This window comes from Nicrophorus vespilloides, unplaced genomic scaffold (assembly GCF_001412225.1).
Source record: "Nicrophorus vespilloides isolate i.1.1-1 unplaced genomic scaffold, Nicve_v1.0, whole genome shotgun sequence".
Lineage (NCBI taxonomy): Eukaryota > Metazoa > Arthropoda > Insecta > Coleoptera > Silphidae > Nicrophorus > Nicrophorus vespilloides.
In genome coordinates this window covers 1091-26929 of record NW_017096900.1, presented here as the reverse complement: position 1 = coordinate 26929, position 25839 = coordinate 1091, and the positions used below count along the sequence as shown (strand labels likewise).

At 31.5% G+C, this 25839-nt stretch overlaps 6 protein-coding genes across 8 annotated transcripts; 2 read left to right on the top strand and 4 right to left on the bottom strand.

Moving 5' to 3' along the window:
- Positions 1-211: 211 nt before the first annotated feature.
- LOC108558412 (homeobox protein Nkx-2.2-like) lies at positions 212-9082 on the bottom strand. 3 transcript variants are annotated; one of them, XM_017915321.1, is made up of 5 exons: positions 8841-9082; positions 5516-5575; positions 1516-1730; positions 844-1198; positions 212-711 (listed from the first exon to the last, which is right to left on the bottom strand). In XM_017915321.1, exons 1-5 carry the CDS (start codon positions 8933-8935, stop codon positions 477-479), a joined length of 960 nt encoding a protein of 319 aa, XP_017770810.1. In that variant the 5' UTR covers positions 8936-9082; the 3' UTR covers positions 212-476. The 3 variants fall into 3 exon arrangements, with proteins under 3 accessions (XP_017770810.1, XP_017770812.1, XP_017770811.1); XM_017915323.1 differs by lacking the exons at positions 5516-5575; positions 8841-9082 and adding an exon at positions 4937-5044; XM_017915322.1 differs by lacking the exons at positions 5516-5575; positions 8841-9082 and adding an exon at positions 2883-3078.
- Positions 9083-11021: 1939 nt separating this feature from the next.
- Positions 11022-13788, bottom strand: LOC108558411 (transmembrane protein 184C). Its single transcript, XM_017915319.1, has 7 exons — positions 13060-13788; positions 12802-13004; positions 12664-12738; positions 12401-12607; positions 11614-11710; positions 11382-11556; positions 11022-11303 (listed from the first exon to the last, which is right to left on the bottom strand). Exons 1-7 carry the CDS (start codon positions 13357-13359, stop codon positions 11074-11076), a joined length of 1287 nt encoding a protein of 428 aa, XP_017770808.1. The 5' UTR covers positions 13360-13788; the 3' UTR covers positions 11022-11073.
- A 1187-nt stretch (positions 13789-14975) lies between these two features.
- LOC108558410 (ragulator complex protein LAMTOR1) lies at positions 14976-16007 on the bottom strand. Its single transcript, XM_017915318.1, has 5 exons — positions 15792-16007; positions 15653-15729; positions 15497-15586; positions 15225-15432; positions 14976-15167 (listed from the first exon to the last, which is right to left on the bottom strand). Exons 1-5 carry the CDS (start codon positions 15837-15839, stop codon positions 15075-15077), a joined length of 516 nt encoding a protein of 171 aa, XP_017770807.1. The 5' UTR covers positions 15840-16007; the 3' UTR covers positions 14976-15074.
- A 79-nt stretch (positions 16008-16086) lies between these two features.
- LOC108558409 (protein YIPF1) lies at positions 16087-17169 on the bottom strand. The gene is made up of 2 exons (XM_017915317.1): positions 16883-17169; positions 16087-16833 (listed from the first exon to the last, which is right to left on the bottom strand). Exons 1-2 carry the CDS (start codon positions 17061-17063, stop codon positions 16103-16105), a joined length of 912 nt encoding a protein of 303 aa, XP_017770806.1. The 5' UTR covers positions 17064-17169; the 3' UTR covers positions 16087-16102.
- Positions 17170-18694: 1525 nt separating this feature from the next.
- LOC108558408 lies at positions 18695-19944 on the top strand. The gene is made up of 5 exons (XM_017915316.1): positions 18695-18762; positions 18818-19167; positions 19228-19416; positions 19475-19663; positions 19793-19944. Exons 1-5 carry the CDS (start codon positions 18695-18697, stop codon positions 19942-19944), a joined length of 948 nt encoding a protein of 315 aa, XP_017770805.1.
- Positions 19945-20182: 238 nt separating this feature from the next.
- LOC108558407 lies at positions 20183-21319 on the top strand. Its single transcript, XM_017915315.1, has 6 exons — positions 20183-20242; positions 20299-20400; positions 20459-20630; positions 20778-20871; positions 20934-21107; positions 21162-21319. Exons 2-6 carry the CDS (start codon positions 20321-20323, stop codon positions 21317-21319), a joined length of 678 nt encoding a protein of 225 aa, XP_017770804.1. The 5' UTR covers positions 20183-20242; positions 20299-20320.
- Positions 21320-25839: the final 4520 nt, after the last annotated feature.

Below are 25839 nucleotides of genomic sequence, written 5' to 3'. Positions count from 1 at the left end.
ATAATAATAATGATAATAACAGAGAGATCGGATCTGGATGTTGCCGCTATATTTTATTTAATAAAACAAGCAAGCCACAAATTCGCTGATAATAAAACAATATATATATAATAATAATAATAGTATATCACGTAGTGATAAAAAACGAATGTATATATACATATATATAGACAATTATATACATATATGTGTATATATACATATGAAGCGGTTGGTCCAGTTTACATAAACTAAAAAACTAAATAACAATTAACATTCTTTTCTTTTTTTTCTTTTCCTTGTAAATCACATTTGCACTTTATAAAAATCTCGTTACAATATATTTTAAATATACTTTTTTTTTTTTCTATATATATATATATAAATTCTCTTCTCTATTTACAACAGATGTCCGAAACAATTTCACTTTTAGTACTTTGGATGAGAAATTGTTTTAGATTGCTTTGGTTGTTTCTGGGGTTTTTGGGGGAATGTAGTTACCACCAGACGCGAGGAGGTTGTCCGTGCATCAGAGGATGCGTGTATGAAGGCATCACCATGTGAGAACCGGGCATCTGAACGCCGTGATCTCCAGGTTTTGGACCACCTCCGTGACAAGGCTTACCATCGCGTACCAAGACGGGAACGGCGACCCTCCGCGGTGACGGCATGTGACTGCTGTTCTGTTGCTCGTGCATACCCTTCTCGTGCTGCGCCCTTTTCGTCTTGTATCTGAGACAAACAAATTAAATCAAATCAGTAACGAGCGTGAAACGTATCTTATCTGGTGAAAGACAAATAATATATATATATAGAAAATTGAGATCGTGTCCTCGATAACAATAAAAATTTTGTAATAGTTACCTATGATTCTGGAACCAAATCTTGACTTGCGTCGGTGTAAGCCGAATGATGGATGCTAGATGCTCCCGTTCCGGTGCGGAGAGATACCGCTGCTGACGGAAGCGTCTCTCCAGTTCATAGGTCTGAGCTTTGGAGAAGAGCACTCGTCGTTTCCGTTTCTTGTGGGCACCGGATCCGGACTGTTGCTGTTCCAAACTTCTGTCATCATCGTCTTCCAAGTCTTCGCCATCAGTTTGATTTCCCCCATCATCGCTGTGTCCACCACCTACGGCATTTTCGGCTGCGTTGATGGATCGCTCCGAAATTGGTGGACTAGTACTGTCTGGGCTGAGCTGCTGGCTGTGCTGAGATATGGCTGCGAGCGAACAATAACACAAACAAATTAGCGATGCATTAAATCGATATCAGTTTTTTAACCGGTCCCCGAAAATTACACAATCACCTATTGTTGAAGCGGACAACAAAAGGTGATGGGAATGTCAGCAATGGCGGTTGACAAATGGTCGTAACAGCTGAAGTTGATACCAGCTGCTTTCTTGAGGCGTGAACCCTCCGCCAATCCCTGCGGTTATAATTCATCCCCTAAACGGGATCACACACCCTAATGTTTTGGGGGAGCGAGAGGACAATTCGCGACAGCTATTTAATTCTCTTTTAATAATGGCTACACACCTATTTCGGTCGGCAGGGCCCAATGTCTGCTGGAAGGAGGCGGTAGCAACGTGTGACAAGGAGTGAGATCCTGCGGGTTCGGAGGATATAACGGTTCCGGAGGCGATTCCAATCCATGCTGCGTCCTTTCATTCAAATCTAATATATCGCTGATCGCGAAGCTGGCCGGTTGCCTCTGATGCACGCTACTACTTGCCTTCATGCTATCCAACAACCTGTAAACAAAATAATGATATTTAATAAAAATCTTGACTCCATTTTCTTGTAAAATTCTTCCTAATTGTTATGAATTTTTCGTTTCTTGTTTCATTTCATATTTGAGTATTTAATTATTGCCTACGTTTTGCTATCGGAGTTAGAGTCACCGAGGTGAAACATTTCGCTGCTCGTGCTGGACGTTCTTGTCGATGTTGAGAATAGTTCTGAAGGTGTCGAGGCAAGATGGCATGGTTATCTATTTTTTTTTTTCACTCCCACCACTCACCTTCCGGAATAGAATTACAACTAGTTTATGCCAGCCAGGTTTATTGAGGTACTTTTTTTTGAAAATGTACCTGTCAGGTACAGGTGACTATAAGTCAGAGCCCCGAAAAAGAGGAAAAGTCACGTTCGAGGACCAACGGATACACTTTACTCACTCTTATAACCTGCTATAAAACACCAGAAACCTATATAATATTAATCTTGTATATTTTTGAGTGGTCGAACGTGACCAAATAATAGGCTTCAAGTGTCTGCACAGCAGGACGCCTTTGTCCGTCCAAGAGATGATACCCGAACACCAAAACCTGAGGTATTCATACCTGACCATTCAATGCGCTCGTAAACCATACTTTAATACTAATGAATTCTATTTGCTGTACAAATAAGGTGAAACAAATCTTTTACCTTAATGGATTTTTCATTGCAAAAATTAATTTTTAGTCACTTATAATCGACTTATCCTTATAAAATCATTACATTACCGCTTTAAACCGATTTAATCCGTCGGTGTACATTAGATTATCCAATATAATATTTTCGCCTATTTTCAAATAAAATAATTACATTAATCAACAATTAAATAACTAAACAATTCTACATATTTTTTTTTAAATAATTAATTACTATTTCTTTTTTTTGTTTTTTTTTTTGCAATTTTTTTTATATTATTTTTAATAAATTTAGATATTTTTTTTTTTTAAATTCTTATTTAACATTTTTAACTAATCGTTTGATATAGTCAATTGTTTATGTATTTTTTTTTCTTTTATGTTTTTTATTAAGTTGTTGATAATTTTTATAAAATAATCGATCTAATTAGATTTTTTTGTTGTTTTAAAATCGTTAATGTTAATAAGTTTTCAAATGGGATTCAGTCATCTAACCTTATGGCAGCGGCAGATTGGCACCAAGCTCCTGGTAAAAACGCCGGAGCCCATGGACTTAGCAGAAGAGGAGGCCAAGCCAAGAAGGGTGGCGTTGGAGGCGGCGGGATTGCCGTCGGCATTGCGGCCTCTGCCTTGACGGCGGCGGCGGCGGCCTTAGGTGATTCCTTTTCCTCCGCCACTTTTAAAACTTTACCAAAAAACTGGGTTCACACACACAACTCGTATATTTTTAGTGGTGTACAAATTTGTTTTTTATTTATTTTTTAATCGAAAACATTAAAATTGGTGATGTATCCAAAGAAAAAGAACAGTTTCACTTCAGTCTGCACCCGCGAATATGTTTGGCGTATGTGCGCGATTTCTACGCTACGAATACGCTACTACTAGAGTGGAACAACACGCGAATGTACTTGAGGTCTTCTAGAGGACCACTGAAGAGTGCTAAAGAGTGGTTCTTCACTCGATGGCACTCCTAGCCTCTCACAATGCGGACCAATAGAGTCCCGTCTGTGTAGGGGTGGAGTAAGGGCGTCCAATGGGATCGCGAAGCCGCATTGCTATCGACCTGAACATCCAGTTTAGACTGTGAGCGACCACCTTCTCTCCCCTCGATACAAAAGAGACACCTCGAGCACTACTTACAAAAACACTCAGTTTAATTGTAGTCATATAGAGTAGACCGGACCTTTTTCCATCATCTCGTCCATTGTCCGAAGGGGTTATAACACCAAATACAATAAAAACATTTGCATTTCTCAATTCAACATTCACACAGTTTATTTATTTAACTTATTCAATCCCCGAGTACGCTTTCGTTCAAGATACAAGATGCTCTTGAAAATAAGCAAAAAAAAAAATCAATCTTTATTCCATAGCATAAAATCAACTCAGTACCAATAATAATTACATGATTTTCTTCAAAACAAAAATTATAAATTTTCTTTATTTGTATTAGTTTTCCAGCAATTTCCAATAAACAATTATTTTCAATTTTCATAATTAATAAACAAAATCGATAATTTTTCGAATGTTACACAAATAGTGTTATTTGCTTTCTGAAATCTAAAAACTATAAATATACAAAGATACGAAATCAAGTCACAAGACTTAGATAATAAGTAGATATAAATAAGTGTGGGCTGTGTTGTTTTTCCAGCGATTCACATTGAATGGTACAGTTTGTATAGTTTCGTAACTAATATAAAGTGCATGATGGAAGCATGTTCGGATAAGCGAAGTGAGTTATTAAAAGCTTAATTAACACTTTGATTTTAATCAGGTCTGGCGGGTTGCTTAATTAATATTGAATTTAGTTCTTCCTGCCTTCGTCAGAGCCGCCTCCGCCGCCGCCGCCTAGGATCGCGCAAGGACGTGGTCGTGCGCCCGCCCCCGACATCATCACATTCTGATGCCTTGCGTGGGACGTGAATGCGCATTGGTTGAGAGTTCCTCTTATGGTAGGCATGAGGGCTCTCATGTGCTTTGATGACCACTACATACTCACGCAACACAATGCCTCACGTCACACCCTATGTGTTTCTGCTCCACATACTAGAAACACTTTTTCTTTACTATTTTTCTACATTTCCAAAGTCAATCCAACTTATGCGACAAACATCACGACATTTCACATTATTTTCATGTTAATCCAAGATTATGATAATTCCTTTTAGTGAAATATGTTTCGTGTGTAAACGTGTTATCGAAGTGTAAGAGAAAACATGTTTTCCGTGTCCCACACGTTTGAATTTTCTAAATTATTGTGAATTGTTTAAAACAAAATTTTCTAATTATCTTTTAAATGAAAATAATAAACTAAAGTTTTAAGTGCTAGTCACATTAATTAAGAGTGAAAAGATAGTTTTGCTATTTCTCTAGCTAATGATTTACATAAATAAATTAAGTTATTGCTTGGTAAATAAAAAAATATTAATTTCACAAACTAATATTATTTTTTTATCTTTCCGACCACAAATTAATATTTTATCCAAACTGTTAGCAAATTGGAATTATTTTCTCTCAACATTTATTTATCATTTCATTATGCTTACATTTAAGTGCTTCCCACTTGATGTTTACAGTAAAACCAACAATATTTAATTGTAACTTTGCTTAGATTTATACATATAAATTGGTGTATACAAATCCGAACTATTCGTTAACCGATAACTCAATCTAATTCTATAGTTTTTTTTTTATCATTTAAGATTAGATTTATTTAATATAATAATCTAATATTCGCATTTCAACAGTTCAATAAAATTTAAGTTTTTGAAATATAAAAAATATTCAGCTTCGGTTAATAAACACATAAGATTCACAACAATTTATACTTATAGTTGACAGCAAACTATAAATACAAATGCTGAAATTCGAATGACAATTTAAAAATAAATAAAATTTATGAAAAACTTGATTTTAGTTCCATTTTTTTTGTTTTGTGAAATAAATAAAATAAACAGAATAAACATGCAATTTTTTCAAATTATTATTAGTAAAAAAAAATTACTTACAATAATCTAATAATTCAATAATCAAATTAATTATTATTATTGTTAAAACAATCAATATTTTTAAATATATAATATTCAGTTCATGTTTTTCTTTTTTATATGATTGAATTTACTTACGCGTATTGAACATCGTTTCTAAAGTTATTCGGGTCTGCATGATCCACTCCAAAATATGATCTGAAAGAAAACAATAACAATTTGATAATTATGATTTATACATCAAAAAACAATGTTTTCTTTTCTTATTTAAGAAATAATAAGTTACATTTAAAATCGACGTGTTGCCGTCGGAAAACATATATTAAGAACTTAATAATTTGTATGGGTATGGGATTTTCGTTAAGTATTTAAGTAATTTTTTTAAATTTGTATTATTTGATATTCGATTCATATATAAATATTATATACAAATTAGATAGAGCAATTGTTAATTTCTTTTACTTCAAATATGAAAAATAACTCAAAATTATTAAGAATTATCAAATTGTAAATGATTAAAAAATACGTTTTATATTTATATAAATAATAATTTATATTGTGAGATATATATATATAAACCTCGCTTAACGAGTTTAATCCGTTCCAAAATTTCCGGAAACACGTTTTCCCATATAAACTTGGTCTCGATTTTTCATGATTTTGCTTTTCATATCTATGGTTATTTTTTTATTCTTTGGCTCTTTATTCGGAAACATGTAAGTGTTATTAAATTTTGCACAAAAAAGAAACACAAATTACATGTCTGAACACAAGTTTGTAAATTTTGTGATCACAAACAACACTAAGATGCAACTAGAATGACCACTAACACGAGGATCTGTTTTCCAATTCACACACGATGAAGTGATTTTATATTTGTTTATATTACTTGTATCAATTCGGGTACTTGTTGGATGTCTCTTTATACCTTTAATATTTGTTTATATTATAATAATGCTTGGACACAATACATTTGTGTTTTGCATTTACAGCAAACACAAATTATATTTGCAAAGTATAGTCCGCTTTAAACAAAGATGATAAAGAAAATCGAACATGGTTAATATATTAAAAAATACATAAGTTTTAAAATTGATGTAGCAAGCACGCAATCCGGGTCATTTTTCTTCAAATCATTTTGAAAAATATTATATGAATAGTAACATGTATTAAAACAACCATAAAATTATTGTTTTGTTGCAAATAATTTGAATAGGTATTTAAAAAATGATATTAATACAATTTTGCTGAACTACTATTACATATATATGTATGTATCTTTTCTCCTTCTTCCTATTTCTCACCTTCATTGTGGTACAATAGGAAATGCGGCTTGTAAAAACGGGGCGTTGCGTAAAAGGGCTTTTTTTGAAACGCTTGAAAAAGTTAAACCAAAATCAGTATCTGTCCTTCTCTAAGTATAGGCCTATCCCCCTTTTATCTATTGTATGTGGTGTGTGTATATATATATATATAGATGGATATAGTGAATGAGGAGGTAGATGGACATTGAGAAGAGTAAGCACTACTTCCGGCGGACTTTTCACAGGGCGTAAAGTACCCCCATGGTTACCTGTACAGTTGACACAAAGCGCTCAATCGACCGTACTATCGTCCTTTCCGCCGGACATTACTACGATCTTACTACAAAACTATTTTAGGCACAAAATTTCGGCTAGTAAACACTTTATGAATGAATGAAAACGACTGCATGAATGTATGAATGAACCGAACTGGCTTTCCTTTCCAGTGCCTGTATTTGTACTCGCAATTTTCTTGAACTCCACGTGGAACAAATACATCCAATGTCTACTATCACTCCAATTTAAAACATTGATTTATTACCTACAAAAAAAAATCCCATCTTTCCAAAACTTGCAAATAACTAACTAATATGTATTAAGTCATCAAGAATATTTCTGATAATATCTATTTACAAAACATCGAGGAGGCAATAAATTAGAAAGAACATTATACCTGAGCAACCTGTTAATCGTGCTTACGAACAATTTTTGAAGGCTTATAGCACATCTTTAAGGGTTTTACAACTATAAACTTAAATCGTACTTTTCGTACTATCTTTTAGCATTTGACAAAAAGTGTGAAATAAAAAAAAATATCTGCTTTATTAAATTAAAAATGTGTTGAGTTTATTATAAACATAATAATAATTAGCTGTTATGCTTCTGTTAAGGTGCGGTGTGATATTTGAAAGAATTCTTGGAAAGGTTTGTATTGGATGTGGTGCAGTTTCCGACGTTCGTTACATTCCTTGTGATCTAAATAGCGCGTGTAAATAAATCCTAAAGTGTTAAGGATTTTTTTATGCCAAGGATGTGAAGTGATATTCGGTTATTATCTGTGTGTGAATGTGTGAAGAGGCGAGGATTCCCTAGAGAAGCACCTGTGTCCATTTTCGGAGGTTCAGGTAACAAAACGGAAGATCGGAATAGTGTGTGCGGCGTAGACAGTGTGGAGCCGACATACATACATACATACAGACAGACAGACCACCCCCGTAGATTACGCTACTATTCACATCCGTTTAACTTCGACCATTCAATGCTCATCTACATCCGTTCTTAAGACCTTAAGTCCTTAAGTACTAACAACAACTAATCGCTTCATTTTTAAACGTTTCTCAGTGTTGCATTAATTTGCATTTGTCGGATTATCATCTACACCTTATATTTGTAATCCTGCGGCATTTTCCCTTTCATCTCTATCTTTGCCAATTTAAAAGTTACACGTTCATCACATTCAATATATTTGTAAAATTCAAAGGTAAAGCAATAGTGCGACTTCGATTCAGTACGGTTTGAAAATTTCAAACAAATATTTCGTTTCTTATTTCAAACTTTTATTAATGATTATTGCAACTGCCTTACAAAATAAACTAAGCATTTCAAGATTTTTGATATTTAAAAAACAACCAAAATTGTTTATTTTCTTTGCTAGTTAATTATAAAACAAAAACTTTTTAAATAAATAGACTTGATATAAACTTAACTTAAATATGATATTTGAAAAAAATTGTTCAAATATTTGATTAATAATTTGTGTAATACGAACAAAAAGAATATATGAAACACCTGCTTTGAAAGGTTTTCATTTTGTAAAGTTTTTCTCAAAGTTCGAAAGTTCGGTCAGTACGACGAATAAAATTTAAAGAAATTAGGAAAGAAAATGAGTGAAAAAAGGCGAGAAAGGCAATAAAAAGTAAGTGTTTACATGCCGGCCTACCTTTAATTGTCCATAAGGATCGAACAGGCAGCTTCGGTTTGCTCAAAAAGCACGTATTTTTCATAAAAGTATTGGACCTGTCTTTATATGCACCTTGGAGATTTGTGCGCTGGTGATAAGCGTAAATACTCAGAAGACAGGTAGTTTTCGCCTTATATTCTCATTCATTCGTTCGGTTCATATTCCTACCATAATATCATTAAAATTAGTTAGCACTTACGTGAATCTATAATCTTCCTCCATGTTCATGTAATCTGGCGGTATTATGTGCCACGAGTTATCATAGCATTCATCGTAATTTCCATTTGCGGCCATCTTTTTGTCACGGATAATTCAACTGATCGGTTTCTCTCGTATCTGTTGTGTGTATTTCTGTGTATTATTATTATATATATATAATGTGTATATCCGATTTTTGAACGAAGCACCCAGTGTTTATGTGGTTACAACATCCGCACGCAACGATTAATCAGAACGCACAGATCACCACTACTTGATTCCCCATCTATTTCATGTCGCATATTGATATATTTATTGATAATCCGTTTTATCAATTTTTTGATAAAGAAGTAGCCAGGTGTTGATTGGCGCCTATAAATAAAGCATAAAATAAATATTATATATAATACATACATACATACATACATGTATATGTGTTCGGTACAGGTGACATACCAGTTTTTAATCAGAGAGAATATCTCTTAGCATTTCTACATTCAATAACTTATTAAACGATTATTTCATATTAAATCAAAATATAGATAGCCAATATCACGTATATAAGACTATAATCCTCAAATTGTTAATTCAATTATCAATTACAATACGATAATTTCTAGTAAAAGAAAACCAAATTGTTGATTTTTTAAATGATTGTGAATGTTGAAATTAACAACAATAGACAATAGTAATAAGATATTGTCGTTTATAGTAAAATAATCATGTAAGTTTTATTTCCACTATAGAGACTGAAGTTGTTGACATGTTATTCCTGGGAAAATATAAATCTGAAAAATCAGGAATCTTTGCAAATATAAAATGAGTATTGAATAAGAAAATGAAAAACAAAATGAATTTTTTTAATAACTAATATACGGTGATTTCAATGCCAGGCAGATGCTAATAATCTACTTATATGATTTCATATATTATTAACAGATATTGATTAGATCATGTGAATAAAAGAGTTTTTCTTTTATTACTTTTGGCAATAAGTGGAATATTTTTTTGGCCATAAGACGAAAAGGAAAATAATGAAATTAGTTAACAACCGAAAAACCATATTAAATGAACGAAAAGACATACTTTATTAAATAAACATTCAAATTGTTATGTTTTTCATATTTTATAATATTGTAATAATATAATTTTAATACAAGTTTAAAGAATTCTTATAAAAGTAAATATTAAACCAAAATTTATAGCAAATTTCTGAGAATAATAATTTCATTGTTTTCATTAAAAATATAAATTATAAGTTACATATTTATTACATAGAAAATGGATTATATTTTATATAATATATATTATTGTGTAGAAAATTTGTAAATAGATAATATTACGTACTAAAAGACCGTAGAACTTTTTTTATTTATACCTATTTTTATCCCTTTCGGGTTTTAATAGTCACCACAATTTTTTTTTTTTTGGAATCGAACCAACGACCTTTCGTATCAAATTTTCATGATACAGGCGACCATAGTAGACCGTAGAACTTTCTACCCTTAAAATATATATATATACATATTACAACCCTGTATATACCAGCAAACGTTAATACTACCTTCCAAGAGGTGGCAGCACAATGAATATGTTATAGACTACACTCAAAACACTTTTATTGTATTTAAAAATCAAAATAATGGATTAATTGTATTATAGATTATTAATCATAGTACTAATTAAAAAATATATTATTTGTAAAAAAATCCTTAATCTTTAAAGTTTTAATTAATATATTAATAGATAATATGTATTTACTTATAAAAATATATATTGAATTTTCCTTGATGTTTTGCACATTTCTATTCAAGTAAATAAAATAAGTTAATTTCTAAATGCATTAGTATCTGTTGTGTCTTCAAATCATCCATACTAACAGCTAATTGCTAGCTAATCTAGAGTATATAAAGAGGATTGAGTGTATTCAGCACAAATAAAAAGTTTCAATTTTAAATATACACTTTATTATAGATTCTTATAGAAACATGTACATATAGCATCACAGTAAATTACAAATAAAAACTATATTTTAAACAAATAAGCACCAAAATTGGCGATTTTTAAGTTAAGTATGTAAACTACAGTTATTTTTAGTTATGTCGTTTCCAAAAGCTTCACAAAACTGAATGGACAAAAAGTATTGTTGTTGTTGTTGTTTAAATAAAGCATTCAGTAAACATAAATTACCAATATCTATTTTATAAAAATATATCACTATGAATCAATAACTATTATGTCTTAATATTTGGTTCCGTCATAATACTATTCTTAACATGGTAGTCTTCGTTGTTGTCATCCATTTCGATTGTTCCATAGGATAGCAGAGCGTCGCTATCGTTCTGATAAAGACCTCCAGCTGGAGCACTCGTTGCTGGTTTCGTAACTAGATTCGCCCACTCGTCATCGCCTTTAGCTAGAGTGTACATACTGCGTCCTCGAATTCGTCTTGATATCGAACTTCCTACAATCATTCAAAAATCAAGTATAATAGTGCAATTTCTAACAGTGTTAAATTAGAATCATTAAATAAGTTACTTACCCACAATTCCTAAATGCTCTGTGATGTCTCTTTGAACGTCCGAAATATCCCACATAGCAAGGAATGCCGTTATCCAGGATTGCGAGTCATATCCCGAACGTAAATAAGGCTTATATGAAAAACTGTAGCGATGCGCGATTGCAGCCAAGCACATTTCAATGCATATCAAGAAATTCTGAAAGAATAGAATTGAAATAAAATACGATTTCGTTTGTAGACTTTCTATGTTAACCTGTAATCGTGCAGATATACTTCCATGATCATCCGTCTTGTTGTCTGGATTTGGTATCAGATTACAATAAACAAGCAAAGCAATTAAAACTCCTTGGCTGAAACCAAAAAAAAATAATCATCATTTTTATATCTTAGATCAGTGTTTCCAAAAGTATTATACATTAACAAATTTATGTGTATGAAAAAGTAGTTTAAATTCATTCTCATTCATTCTTAAGGTATAGCAAACAATTTAGCATTAATATTTTATATAATAATGAAGTCATTATTTTGTAAATTTCATGAGAAAATAGCAGATAACGTAAAGGATTCGTTTATTTACATCTTAACATGAACTTCGTTATTGTTTATCTTTTATACGCAGATATACGAGACTAATTATACCAGTTCATTATCATCAATAATAACAATATATAAATCCATATACAATAATCATATTAATTTGCTAAAACTCTAAATAAAGTAATGTTTGAATAAATACATATGTTCGTAATTAAGTGTAAATATTAGTGTCTTTCTAACTGGTCAATTACATGATAATAATTTTAAATTTGATTTGAAATATTTATTAATTTTCTGAAAAAAATATTACGTAATTATCCAAAACAAATTCTGTTATCTATCCGTATTCGCCACAGAAGATAATGTTCATACAAATATTATTATAATATTTAGAAAATTTTGCCTCTATCATGTATTTACCAAGATTAATTTTATTTTTAACTTGAACCAAAAAAGAAATGTATTTGAAATTGCATTTAAATAATGAAATAAATTATACTTACAAGAAAGAGAAGAACACAACAGCTTTTATGCACAAGAATTTGGGCAAAGGTCTCATGGGCTTTAATTCAGCTAAACTCGCCCTGTAGAACATGACCAAACAGTACATGGCCACAAACTGTGATATATTGTTTACAACCAATACGTATGGGAAAGCCATGTTCCCTTTAAATTCCCCATCTCCATAAACATCATTCATTTTGCAAATGCTAAAAATTCAGAGTGTAATTAATAATAAATGGTTTAACAAGGAAAAAATACTTACAATGCTATTGCTGTTGTTATAGGTCTTACAACTGTATATTGCAATATTCCATGTTTACATATATGAATGAATTCTCTAAAAGAAATGTAATTATTGTTTAAATGATGCAATACAAACACCAATTATAATAATAATTACCTTCCCATTTCCCAATCTGGTAAACAGCATAAAGGAAATATATGTTTTACTTGCTGCTTGAGTTCTAAGCTCATCTCCAAATCCATTTCCATATTCAAGTAGTTCAACAAAAATTTCATAAAATTATAGATCACATATGCCTCATAACATTCTCGAGCACAGTCCATGTAAATGGAGTTTTCTGGATAAATCAAGCCAATCCACTGAAAAGAAAATGAAAAAATTTATCATGAAAATGGGATGTTTAAGTAAACTTACTGCATTTATAGCATAGATTGGCACCATCCACAATATCCTAATTATATGCTTCTGCAATTTTGGTTGATTGTAATGGATTACATGAAGGATGATCTCCCACAAGGAGAGCGGTATTGCGATCCATGCAAATATACCGGCGATTAAGATTTCTTGATCTCTTCTGTTGAACCCATTCTGGATGGACTTGACTAAAAACAAAGGTACGAAAACAAGAGCTGCCAAGGCGTAAATCAAGATCGCCAAGGGTTGGATCCACAGTCTCCATTTGGCGAAACAGTTCAGACATCCATCCAGAAACATGATCACTACATAGTTTTTTTTAGCTCAAACACATTTATTTTGTATGTACTGTGGAGGAGAGCCGATAAACTTGGCTCCAATTAAAGTTCGTTATTTGACAGATAAAAACAATCAGCTGTGTTCTGTCAGGCGCAGCGGCACACACTAAATATAGCATCAAACATGAAGTCGTCATCGTTAAGACGGATTCACGTACTCATAATTGCGTGTTTTTGATCTTATTTATCGCATTTATAGTTATTCTATTTCTATGCCACAAGAACAGAGACATTTTATGGTCAAGTTCATTTAAGTAAAGAATAATGTTAAGAATTGCCATCAAATTCTCGATGGAATATTTCTTTGTTGTTGTGGACGATATCCGTGTTTGTAAACACAAGGGTCAATAGTGCATAAACATTTGCTGTATGCATTCATTTTTATATCCTTGAAATTAATATTCAATTAATTTCAATATGACTGAATCACAAACAGTAGGATTTCTATCATGTCTTTAAAAATATTAAAAAAAAAACAATAGTTACTTGCATATACAGTGATACCTCGATATACGAGTGTTTTGATATACGAGCGAGCGATATTTTGCTTTGACAACATGTCTCAGACTAGACCTCATTATGTGTGCTTGTTTCCCTCGTTTTCGAGAAAATTGCTTTGAGATACGAGCAAGATTACGGAACAAATGTTATTTGTGACTTATTCGATGTACAATTGAAAATTTCAATACACTGGAACTTCTCTTAACGATAAGAAGAGAAGTCCCACAGCCTGCTACATCATATTATGTGTATTTTTGAACATGTTTCACTATACGAGTAAAACGGATTAAACTCGTTAAGCGAGGTTCCACTGTATATTAAAAATCGTAATATTGCTAAATATTATTTATTTAATATGAAAGGAAAACATGTTAAATATATTTATATTTTTTTCAGTCTTTATAAACATACCAAATATATATAGACTGATCGAAGAAGAAAGAAAAAATGAAATCAAATTTTGCAAAGTAATTATAAAAATCTATTACACATACATTGAAAATCCAGGTTTAGGTGTATATTATCAATTGATCTAATTTACCTAGATATCACAGATCCTTTATATTCAATGGGAATTTCGAAATAGACTTGATGATTTTTCTTTATATGTTCTAGTCCTAATTATTATAATATTACATAGTGTCCCTCGTAACAAAAATACCATTTTAAAAACAAAAGCAATTAAACATACGCACTTGCAAACTATATAGAGGTATATCAAAAATAATGTACTAAACGTTAATAGTATTATAATAATAATAATAATATAAAGCTCGATTACATATACAAATAATATCAAATGTTTGCGCTTCTTTTTTTTTGTTTCATAAAATTGTCAGAAAATATAGCGTTGAGAAAAATGTAACTTTTCCTGTTGCATCTGTACACAGATATATAAGTAATAATAAATTATAACTTGAATACCTCGACAACATCTCAACAGAAAGATTTCCAAATGCTATTTTAAAGAATAGTAAAGGCTCTAAAACGAATTGTATAATATAACATGATCAATTTACACATTATTATTGTTTTTTTTTTTAAATTAGATAACTGAGATAAAAAATGAAATGGTTGTAACCCAATTATAGTTATATAAGAAAATAAAAGATTAAAATTATACATTTCCTTAGATTACCAGTTCTATCCAATAATTGCAATATTTATATTTTTTACTCATGGTATACGAAATGGAACCACCAAGTCCTCTTTATGCTCCACCTTAATTTCTGTAATCGCCAATGAGGCTTTCGACACCATGCTGGTTACCTAAAAATATACACATTGTATTAAACAAATGTTTCAATTTTTTTTATGTACACATACAAAATGATAGTCCTCTGCACTAATCGGTTCAGCTGCAAGAATCTTATCAGCGGATGACACATCCTGCAACAATAATGTTTTAACCTTGTAAGGTTGTCTGTTTGCAGCAAGCACTTGTTGAATTCTCATGTTGTACATTTTGACTCTATCCAAGTATTCGTGTTGCTGCAAATTATGAGCATCCAATGCAGCAACATCTATGACATTGCTGTAACAGAACAAAATTTAAATTAGATATTAATATTTTCATATATAAAACAATGTTAATTTACGTTGCAGTTTCTTGCAATATTCTGCTAAGCGCAGATTGTTCATCAGTCTTCTTCGGTGCAGCATTTACATCCTGATTCAAATAATCATCACTGAAACATTTCCATATTTTGTTTGTGCCACCCACACCCCACATTAATATAATTGTTAATAATCACCTATTGTTTCCTTGAATGTTGATATTATTCGTTTCTGTATTGACAAGAAGATGTGTCCGTTCATTTGGTTCTCCATTCTATAAATAATCACACAGTTGAAATAGTGAACCAAAACAAGAAGATGGGACAATCATGTTACCTGTGAGCTGCCATCATCATTGCAGAAAAAACTATAACAACATCCCATTGTAACGAAATATTGTTATGAAAATGAAACAATGCAGCAGTTAACTGAGTCGTATTAGATTTCACATTCAATTATTTACACAGTTTTATCTCTTCCACAGTGTTATGATTTATAGTTGGGCTATGCAGTGAAGATAGTGATGATTACCAACAATAATAAAAGTTTCACAGATGGATGCAGTGTTGCCACCGGTAGGATAATATATTTCAAATTATATTGGAGCACCCATACATTTTATTGAAATTACTATAGGAATACACTTTTTATTTATGTGACTCTGATACATTTTTAGGAATATTTATGATTTTGTCCATTGTAATTGGAACAAGTGTTGTTGAAGAAGAAGAAGAAGGTGCATGGAAGAAGTACAACATGAAACCGGCAGCCAGTAATAAATGAAAACCTACAATAAGTAAACTTAAAACGATCTTATGTTTGGATAATTTAAGAATGTTGGATAATGATAGAAGTAACACAGAGCCTGAAAGTATAGCAGATACCATGACCAACAACCACTGCAACCAATTGACTTGTATGGTCCACAGAACTGAAGCTGGAATGTAAATGAATAGGGAGTAACCGTAAATGCATATTAATTCTAATACATTTGGCATCTGCTCTGGGAAATCATCGATATTGATGCTCTTAATGCTCCATTTCATTGTAGCCCATAGGCATAATGGAATCAAAGTTATGTACATGAATATGGCAGTCGCTGCATAAGTGACAATGTGAAAGTCGTACTTCCATTCCGCTTTCGTGTACTGAAGATAATCAGCAATATTACCACTGACAGCGATTGCAAAGATCAACGTGATGCATATCCAAAATGGTCCATACAGATCTGGTCTTTCCCTCATTTCAGTCCTCAGTGTGCTGTTATTCGTTGGCAGAATTGATCCTATTATTCTCATATGCACATCCCTTGTATCCACATTGAAAAACTGTTGGAAATATTCCATTGTCCAAAATGATTTCGTTGCATTTGGTTGATCTGCAAAAGTATTAAAAACAATCCAATAATTGAAGAACTCTTAACTTACCTATGCTATCATTTGAGTCATTAGAATTGCCTTTTCCTTCAGCAAACTCATCATAATTTGGTATATTAGCAGTGTCTGTGTTTATATACTGTGGTATAGCAGAAGCTGTAGTATTATGTGTTGTCGGAAAATCATGAAATAATAGTAATTCGTCAGTGGGAACTTCTTCTAATTCTGCCATATTATTACTTGATTCGCACTCAAAAATCTAACATACGTGTTGACAAATGTTTACAAGTAGCAAACAGCAAATGGTAGCAAATGTCACTTCATATGTCAATAATTGCCAAACAGACAAAATTTCCTAAATCATTTTAAACACAACAATATTCCTTTTATTATGTAAAACGCATATATTTATGTTCAAAATTTAATTTAGAAATATAATTATTGTGAAAACATCAAAGAAACAGTTTAATTTTACGCTTATGCAACTTCTTTCACATATACCTGAGGCGTTCCAATTTTTCTATATATAGTGGAACCTCGCTTAACGAGAACCTCGCATAATTTCGTACATGTTTTTTTTAATAATAAAGTAAAATTTATTGTACAAATAAAAAACTAAGTTTTTCCCTATAATATCTAATATGTTTTCTAATTAAATGAGGGTAAATAAGAGATAATCAAATTTTAATACACTAAAATATATGAAATTTGAACATTTTAACAAATTGTAAATATTTCTGTGATTGTATTTTGAAAATATTATTTTTCAATTGGATGCAGAAGAAAAATCTAAAAATTTAATTCATAATAAAAAACAATATAAAATTTGTTTTTTAAACATATTACAGAATTGATGCAATGATCAAGTATACATATTAAGTAATTAGTTAGTAAACTAATCATTATTGTTATAAAACATAAATTTAATTTCTTTAAAAATCATAAAAAATCAAAATAATAATGAAAAATAAATTGAAATTGTAATAGATTTTGTATTATAAAATATGAAAACTCGAAAACTTTTCATTATATTTCCTACAGATCTTACATATTTATTTATAAATAAAAGTTGCTAAAAGTTCAAGTATAATAAATTGTATATTTTAGAAAAAAATCGATTAGCTTTTATGATTGTATTTGCTTTGTATTTGTAAAATAGTATTATTACTATATAAATTGGTTTCTAATAAATAATAACAATATTTTTTAAAGATTCTTTCGAAATAACTTCTTTCTTTCTCTAGATTTATATAGGAAGTTCTGATACGGATGTGAAGATGTTAGTTCATTGATCTGAAGGTTAAAATGTTTTATACACAGTGTAACCTCGCTTAACGAGTAAAATGAATAGTAAGAAAAATGACTCGCTTAACGACCGACGTTTCGCATAACGAGTGACGATGAGAAGAGAAGACATCATTTTTTAAACTTTTTATGTGTATTTTTGAAAACTTTTCACTATACGGATTAAACTCGTTAAACGAGGTTCTAATGTATTAGCGTTGATACATTTTGCAAACAAAAATTCGTTTTGTATAAACTAAGTTTAATATAGAACATAGAAATAAAAGAATACTTTTGCTACGTGCAACAATAATTAAACCTATTAACAAAATGATTTATAGTTATTTTATAACTATTTAGACGGGAAAACTATGTTTGAAGGTATAGTTTTTATAATGAATTAAATATTTATTTTAATAATGATTTCTATCAATTAGAAAAAAAAATCGAAGATGCTCAGTTTACATGTTGTAGAAAGTCAAACTTCAGATAATTCGAAATTATGTGAAACGTTCATATAATCATTAGATTTTATATCAAAATTCTCAGTGTTCTTCTAATTAAAATAATTACAAAATTATGGATCAATTTGTGACAACGTACAGAAAGGATTTCCTGTGGCCATATGTTCGATCCTTTGGATTGAAGTAGTTCAACATTATATATTTGTATCTGTTGTTATTAACTTTGATTACATTTAAGGCCGGACAATGGACCGCAATTTGGTGGACACGGTGATATGTGTGCATGCCAATGCAGTCAAGAAGATGAACAAAAATTGTTAGGACCCAATGTTCTTGAACAGGACGCCTACCAGAAACTGGGCCCGAGTGCTCCATTAATGGACCCTAAGCTGTATCCAGCTAGAGTAGGACCTGCGCCAGAAAATGATACGCAGAGGTTCAATCAGCCCAACGTTTTTCTTGAGAAGCTGAGAATGAAATATCCGTTTTTGTATGAAGTATTAAGAACCACCGCGCCTGATGATTTAATATCAAGGATTAATCGAGATCGTTTACGAACTACTTATGAAGTAGATTATTGCCATTTGAGTATGTTCTTTATACTAGTAACTAGATTATCGGGTAGTTACTAATATGTATGTTGTGTAGATGAATATCCATCGGCTCCTTACGATGAATTAATCAGAGCTGCTGGCTTGAAAGGAGGTCCGGTATGCTCGGAGCCGGTAAGATTGCCGGGCGATCCTTGCAGACCGAATCAAAAGCCGATTGCGTTCAGACCGGGTGCACTACCAAACGCTACAAAGATTGATAAAATATCGAACAGTACGAAATGTGGTAAGTTAGTCGTGTTTTATAGACGTGCTCGATGAGCACCGTTTTTTAAATTCATTAGGAGCGGTAGGTGGCGGTGGAGGAAGCGGCGGAGCTGGTGGTTTCGGATCTTCAGGCGGCTCTGGCGGTCAAAACAGTTCTGGAGCACCGGGTATTGGTGGTGCCATATCCATGGGCACAACCGAATACCAAGATGCTATCAGCAAATTGGGCGAACTCATAATTAGAGATAAAATCCATATTAAGAAGAGCAAATGAAAATTGTTAATATTTATCAGCATGAATTCTCTCACTTAGTTTTTTTTTAGTCCGACATAATAAAATTGGTGTTTACGTATAAGAATGGAAATATATAGCTCATGCTTTTCTTTTTTGTCAGGGAATAGAGGAATACTTAGTTGGAATCCTTTCAATAAGGAACACGTCAACGGCGATGATAGCCTGAATAAATGGGGCAAAATGATATATAGGGATCAGAAGCACTCGCACGGAGCAAGATCCAGCGGCAGAACGGCCTTATCCAGAAAATAAATAATCCACTTTTAACAACAAAAAAATATATATGATCATAAATTATTTACGATCAAGGCGTTCTTGGGCGCTCGGGTTTTATTTATTTGACTTGTTTTTTTTTCTCCGTTTCGTGTGGGTGTCAAGATGAACTTTTTGCAATTCCTGACAAGGCTATCGCAAAATTTTTGTCTGTACATTGTTTTCAACAAATTGACAAAGTATGTATTAACGTCTGCTTCCAGAAATTATATTATCAACAAATTGGATAGGTACTTGAAATACTAGACAAGTACATGTATAATTAAAGTTAATCCAGGTTTGTGCAATTCATCAATTATTAACAGTAGTAATTACGAGGAATTCATATTGCAGGATTCTAAATTAACGTGTTAAGATGGCAGTCGATATCAACACTTTTGCTTCGATGCAAAAGAAGGATTACATTTGGCCATATCCGAAACCTTTGATGCTGAAGTACATATAAATAAATTACAAATTACCTATTTTTCTTATAAAAAAAAAACTATTTTAGGCCATCTCAACCACCGGTTAAAACAAAGCCTTTGAACTACTTTGTAGCTACTCTAGTTGAACCATATTGCCATTGCGATGCGCATCTGTACGATCCACAATTGAAACGCTATGAAAAACTCGCTGAAAAGGAAAAGCAACTCCACCAAGAATTGATTAAGCTCAATGAACAGGTGAATCAACTTTTAATATTTTCCAGTTTGTTTTTGAAGAAATCCAGTGGGGTTTATAGCAGTAAATGTATTGATTTTTTGATAAAATTAATTACAAATTATAAATAGGATTAATGGATATTATTGATGGATTTAATTATTTTGCAGATCGCAACATTATCTAACGAAATATTAGATCATCCATGCGACACCGATGACGATAAATTGAAAACGACGTATCAAATAGATTACACGAAGCGAGGTAAAATTGCATTCCGAAAATGAACTGTGCACGGTCAAGGTGTGCTTTCGTCGTTGTTGCAGGTTTGAATATCACGAGATACAGGAAGCTGATGCCTGCAATTGAATCTCCAGTCGGTGTACCTGTGAAGGGTACAGGTGGATTAGCGAACGCGTACAGAGATCCGACAAGCTTCAGATATTCAGTGTTTAACAGACCTGTAATAGATCCTTGTCCTCCAGTTTCCTATGCCATTGGTATGTCGACGTACTTTTTATGCTGCATTTAATTAACAAACGTGTTGGTTTTAGCGCCAGAAAATTTCGATACGTACTTCAAGGCATTGACGGGAAGAACCGAATACCAGGATACTATAAGCAAAATTGGATTAAGTGTTATTAAAAGTAGACAGCAGTATTCTCAACCGTTGCCTTCGTCTAGGAGAAGGTTTGGGGATACCGCATTGTAGAGAAACGCGTATTTTCTTTATATCATATTAAAATAAAAAAAGAATCTTTTAATTTTATACACAAGACTATTACTTATATTAATATGGGGATATGAAAAGAACATTTTTATTATTATTTGAGCGAATTATAATGTTTTTTGGATAACTTAATAATACATTAAATATAAAAGCTATAAACTTCTGCTTTTTATATACGAAATTGAGATCCCATTTAGATTGGCTATGTACATTTGGTACATCTATAAACTGAGTACATTCATATATTTATAGATTATTGTACTGTATCATTTTATTTTTGAAATATTATTTTATACATTATCTTATAGCAATCACCGAACTAATCCGTGTTTATTTTTGCATGAAACACGAGAAACGTACATATGTTTGTTGTCATCATGATGTTTTGAGCCAGACGTGTTTGTTACAGCAAAACATGTATTTGTCACTTATTACATTCGATTTACATGTAACTTATCGTATGTATCTTCAATTTTGGATATTCAAAAACTGAAATTTTAGATCTATCAAAGTCTATCATAGTCTTTTAAATTCAAATTAGAAATGATCGTTGTACTGATTCAACTGAAAAAATTGGATGCAGTGCTAATTATTAGATAACCAAACGTACATACATCCAATTGATTTGATGAGTTTGAATCCAAATAAGCTGAAAGACAATAGTGGTTAATGAAGAAAAAAATGATATGATATGTTTGCTTTAGAAAATTTCAGCGTTTCCTGGAAAACATCCAAGCGTCAGCGAGTTTCGCACCTGTATATTTGAGAAATTTATGAAACGAATGTTGTGCTCTAATGATTTGCGGAACAACAATAATAATAATAATATTCGGTAATAACACAAAAATTAAGTAACGTTTATTTCAGGACTTCTTTCGGCTTTCGAAGAAATCGAAGTGAACTTCTCTCATCTGGCAAAGGATAATTTATATTCTACATGTATAATTTCGTGCGGGCGACTTCATTTATCACCGTTAGTTTGAATATAATAATTTAAGTGATGAAATTTATGTGCGACGACGTCGTGACGTCAGCGTGCGGCGTCGAGCGGGAAATACGAAATGCAAAACGGAACGAGGGATAATTTTAGCTGTGATATAGGTATAAGTAGACTAAAGTAATATTATATTTAGATACGTGTAATTCAGTGGAAAGATCACGTTCATGTAACGGTGTAATAATTCCATTGCTGCCCGTTGTGTTATTTTCGTCTGTTCCCGTCGAAATTGTCAAAATACATAATGCTGCGGTGATTGCATTTTGTCACTTCATCATCTGTTTCATCAAAGGAAATTCCAGTCTGTCGTTCGAATAATAAACTAATAACACTTAGTGCACTTCGAAAATATACAATATATATTATTTATAAAATATTACGAAAATAAATCGGCGACACACTTTAAACAATCATCTGTTTACTTAAACTATTCAAATTTTAATTAATTAATTAGTAGTAATAGTAGTAACAAGTTAATTTTATATTAAATGCATTTTATAAGTGTTTCTCCTATTGTGGCATCTCGTGTAAAAAGTAAGCAGCAACCGTGTCTTGCCGTGAGATAATTATAATATTACAATAATATAGGTGAGAGAGATGAGGATATAATTGTATTACAGTGGGGATTTCAGTGTTAAACTTCTCAGTTGGATGCTACTATGTCTGAAAATAGCGTCCGTCCATCGTATATGCTACAAGCACATAGAATATTTCAGTGCTCTTTTAAATTTTCCGATGTGGCGACAAAGTGTGGCAGAACACAATTTCTGGATTGAAAAGTGATGTAGCCGTCGAGCGTGGTGATTTTTCCCTTTTTTTTTGTTGTTGTTTGTTTTTTTTCTTCGGTTGCGACTCTTCCTTCAAGTGATTAAATGTGCTCAACGTAACGCTGCGATTGCTGACAGTAATTACTTTCATGCTCGCAATTAACAGGAACAATGTGGACTTGGATTACTTCTTGAAACCATTTGGGCTAATGGGAATACAAAGTAACTCGCAAAAGGAAGAAATCGTTGGTACGTGTACTACTACTATCCCATCAAATCCACACTCACCACGTCCATCACTATACACCTGCAAATCATTTCTTTAGCCAATGCCAAAACTCCGTCCTTTCATTGAAAATTGTTTACTTTCATTTGTACATTGCACGGATATATAAGGTATATTATAAAAGATACTTCGTGTCAAGTTTAAATGTTTTATTATGTAGCGAAAATTAGTTTAAAGCGGCAATGAGTAAACATCTCACTTATAAATAGCTGCTATATCAAATATATGGGCTTCAATGTTAGCCATAAAATAAATTCAGGCCGCACTTTAAAATATTTAACTAGTAGGAAATTAATTCCGAAGATGAAGCACGAACAAGAAAAAAAAATGGACGATTTTCGTTATACGTTAAAAGCTCACATCTGAAGTTTCAACACATGATCATTTCTGCTATTAATTTTATTTACTTTATATTATCCCAATAAGAACATCGTTACTAAAATATTAAAAAAAACACGTAATAATTGGATCTTCTGAGGTAGCAGAATCCAATAAAATACAATTAAATGCGGGAAAATAAAATAATGTGTTTAAAATAAATCCGGCGAACTGTATACAATGAATTCAATAAGTCAGACTGATATATACAAATAAAACTAAATTAAAATACGAATTTCAAACCACGTCAATTTATCTTAATTCTATATCCTTTTTTTTATGTAAATGTAAACTTATAATAATACTTGTAATTTACTTAATAATCGTTATGCTAAATACTTTTTTTATGTGTAAATTAATATGTTGTAATAGTTTCGAAACTTGTCGAGTTTTCATATGGATATGGACAAGGTCTTCTTGAATCCTATTCGAATGCAATAAGAATCTGTTATTGCTCAATTTAACATACAAATAATATTTATTTATCTTCTTTTTACTGACATGAATATAAAAAAAATATTCAAGACAAGTATTGCATATTAGAAAAATATAAGCAAAACAGAAAGTAGTCTAAATTCACTTTTCATGATAGTCATTCAAAAAAAAGTGTATATTACGTGATGTTAAGAGTTGTCACTTTTGCAAATCGTCTCCGTTCTACAAGAGTGCCTTGGCAGATGCTACCTGTTACCAATCCAAGTTCGTTAACTTTAGCAAACTGTCAAATCTTAATTTAACACATTTTATTTCGACGTTTAAAGTATATAGTAAATTATGTTTCTTATTAATAAAGAAATTATAATGCTTCCTGTTCATTATAAATAGATATACAAAGAACAGTTAAGTACACTTAAACATTTATATTAACACTCCAGTTTGTTTTAGTATTTATAAAAAAATCTCCAGTCTAAAATAGATCAGGTCGTAAAATTACACATACACACACGAATGTAGTACTGTTCGAAAGGAGTGAATCCATTAGCAAGTATCATTTCTCAATAATTTGAAGCTTTATGATATAATTGAAAGCATGACTCATGCAGTTGCTAAGACAGAATCATACATTAGATGTCAAAAAACGTGTATAGTTTCCAATAAAATTAGAGTTACGCATAGTAACTTCGGGTTATATTAAGACTTTAGTAAAACGTGTAAATTAGTGTGTGTGTGTGTGAGCTTCGTGATAAGCGTGATCGCTTTTTGGGTTTTCACTCGTGCACGGTTTTCCTTGTAATTTTATAAATAGTTTCTCGAGTCTCTCTCTGCGTATTTTTTTTCTTCTCTCCTCTGCGTAGCAGCAGCGGTAGAAATGAAGAAATTAGCCGCTCGGACGAAAGACGCACGCTTCTTTTTTTTTGTTTTGTTTTTGTTTTCAAAAGAAGTACAGATTTTCTAGATGCTGGTCGCTATATTTCTTGTTTCAAAATTGCAGTATTTTCATTGTATATTTGCGTCGGTTTTTTGAGATTGCGCCAAGAAGCTCCATGGTTTGTCAAGTTTACAAAATTTTCTAAATGTGTACCATTTAACAATAAAAATGAAACAAAAACACGCATATAAATAGAATAAGTAAATAACAAGGAAATAAAATTCTATTGGTTAAATTCTATTTCAAGTCTATTGTTTCGGTTATCATTTGTTTACAATTAATCCTGGGCCATATATATTAATTATTACTAATCGTTAGTTCTATCACCCATCCAATTATAAACTGAGACAAAACTTGCTTAACTTTCATTTTATATAATAAATTTAGTAATCAAAATTTAAAATTTACAAGAGTATTACAATTAACTAAATGATCAGTTGAAACTTAGGATATTAGGAATACTAATTATAGTATAGTAGAAGTATAAATGGGATTTCCTATTACGAAGGTTGGCAAAAAATAGCACTAACTCATCCAACTATCATTTAGGACAAATCTTGATTAATTTTCACTGAATGAACTAAGACTTGTTTCAATATTAATAAACTTATTAACTTCAAATGAAAATGCAATAAATAAATTAATCTATTTGTCATGAAATCTATTTCTAAGTATAAGCAATGTCGGACTGTTTGAAACCGGACT

Bases quoted from the DNA above. Each gene is read 5' to 3' on its own strand.
- LOC108558412 (XM_017915321.1), bottom strand. From the start codon at position 8,935: ATGGCCGCAAATGGAAATTACGATGAATGCTATGATAACTCGTGGCAC. The intron at 5,576-8,840 runs GTAAGTGCTAAC...GTTTTCTTTCAG, and splicing joins GAGGAAGATTATAGATTCAC to ATCATATTTTGGAGTGGATC. The intron at 1,731-5,515 runs GTAAGTAAATTC...TTTTGTTTACAG, and splicing joins AGAAACGATGTTCAATACGC to GTTGTTGGATAGCATGAAGG.
- LOC108558411 (XM_017915319.1), bottom strand. From the start codon at position 13,359: ATGTTTCTGGATGGATGTCTGAACTGTTTCGCCAAATGGAGACTGTGG. The intron at 12,739-12,801 runs GTAATTATTATT...CATTTCTTTTAG, and splicing joins CCAGATTGGGAAATGGGAAG to AGAATTCATTCATATATGTA. The intron at 11,557-11,613 runs GTTAACATAGAA...CTATTCTTTCAG, and splicing joins GTATATCTGCACGATTACAG to AATTTCTTGATATGCATTGA.
- LOC108558410 (XM_017915318.1), bottom strand. From the start codon at position 15,839: ATGGGATGTTGTTATAGTTTTTTCTGCAATGATGATGGCAGCTCACAG. The intron at 15,730-15,791 runs GTAACATGATTG...GATTATTTATAG, and splicing joins ATGATGATGGCAGCTCACAG to AATGGAGAACCAAATGAACG. The intron at 15,168-15,224 runs GTATGTGTACAT...GTATATTTTTAG, and splicing joins GTGCAGAGGACTATCATTTT to GTAACCAGCATGGTGTCGAA.
- LOC108558409 (XM_017915317.1), bottom strand. From the start codon at position 17,063: ATGGCAGAATTAGAAGAAGTTCCCACTGACGAATTACTATTATTTCAT. The intron at 16,834-16,882 runs GTAAGTTAAGAG...ATACTTTTGCAG, and splicing joins TGACTCAAATGATAGCATAG to ATCAACCAAATGCAACGAAA.
- LOC108558408 (XM_017915316.1), top strand. From the start codon at position 18,695: ATGGATCAATTTGTGACAACGTACAGAAAGGATTTCCTGTGGCCATAT. The intron at 18,763-18,817 runs GTAGTTCAACAT...ATTACATTTAAG, and splicing joins GTTCGATCCTTTGGATTGAA to GCCGGACAATGGACCGCAAT. The intron at 19,168-19,227 runs GTATGTTCTTTA...TATGTTGTGTAG, and splicing joins AGTAGATTATTGCCATTTGA to ATGAATATCCATCGGCTCCT.
- LOC108558407 (XM_017915315.1), top strand. From the start codon at position 20,321: ATGGCAGTCGATATCAACACTTTTGCTTCGATGCAAAAGAAGGATTAC. The intron at 20,631-20,777 runs GTGAATCAACTT...ATTATTTTGCAG, and splicing joins TGATTAAGCTCAATGAACAG to ATCGCAACATTATCTAACGA. The intron at 20,872-20,933 runs GTAAAATTGCAT...TCGTTGTTGCAG, and splicing joins AATAGATTACACGAAGCGAG to GTTTGAATATCACGAGATAC.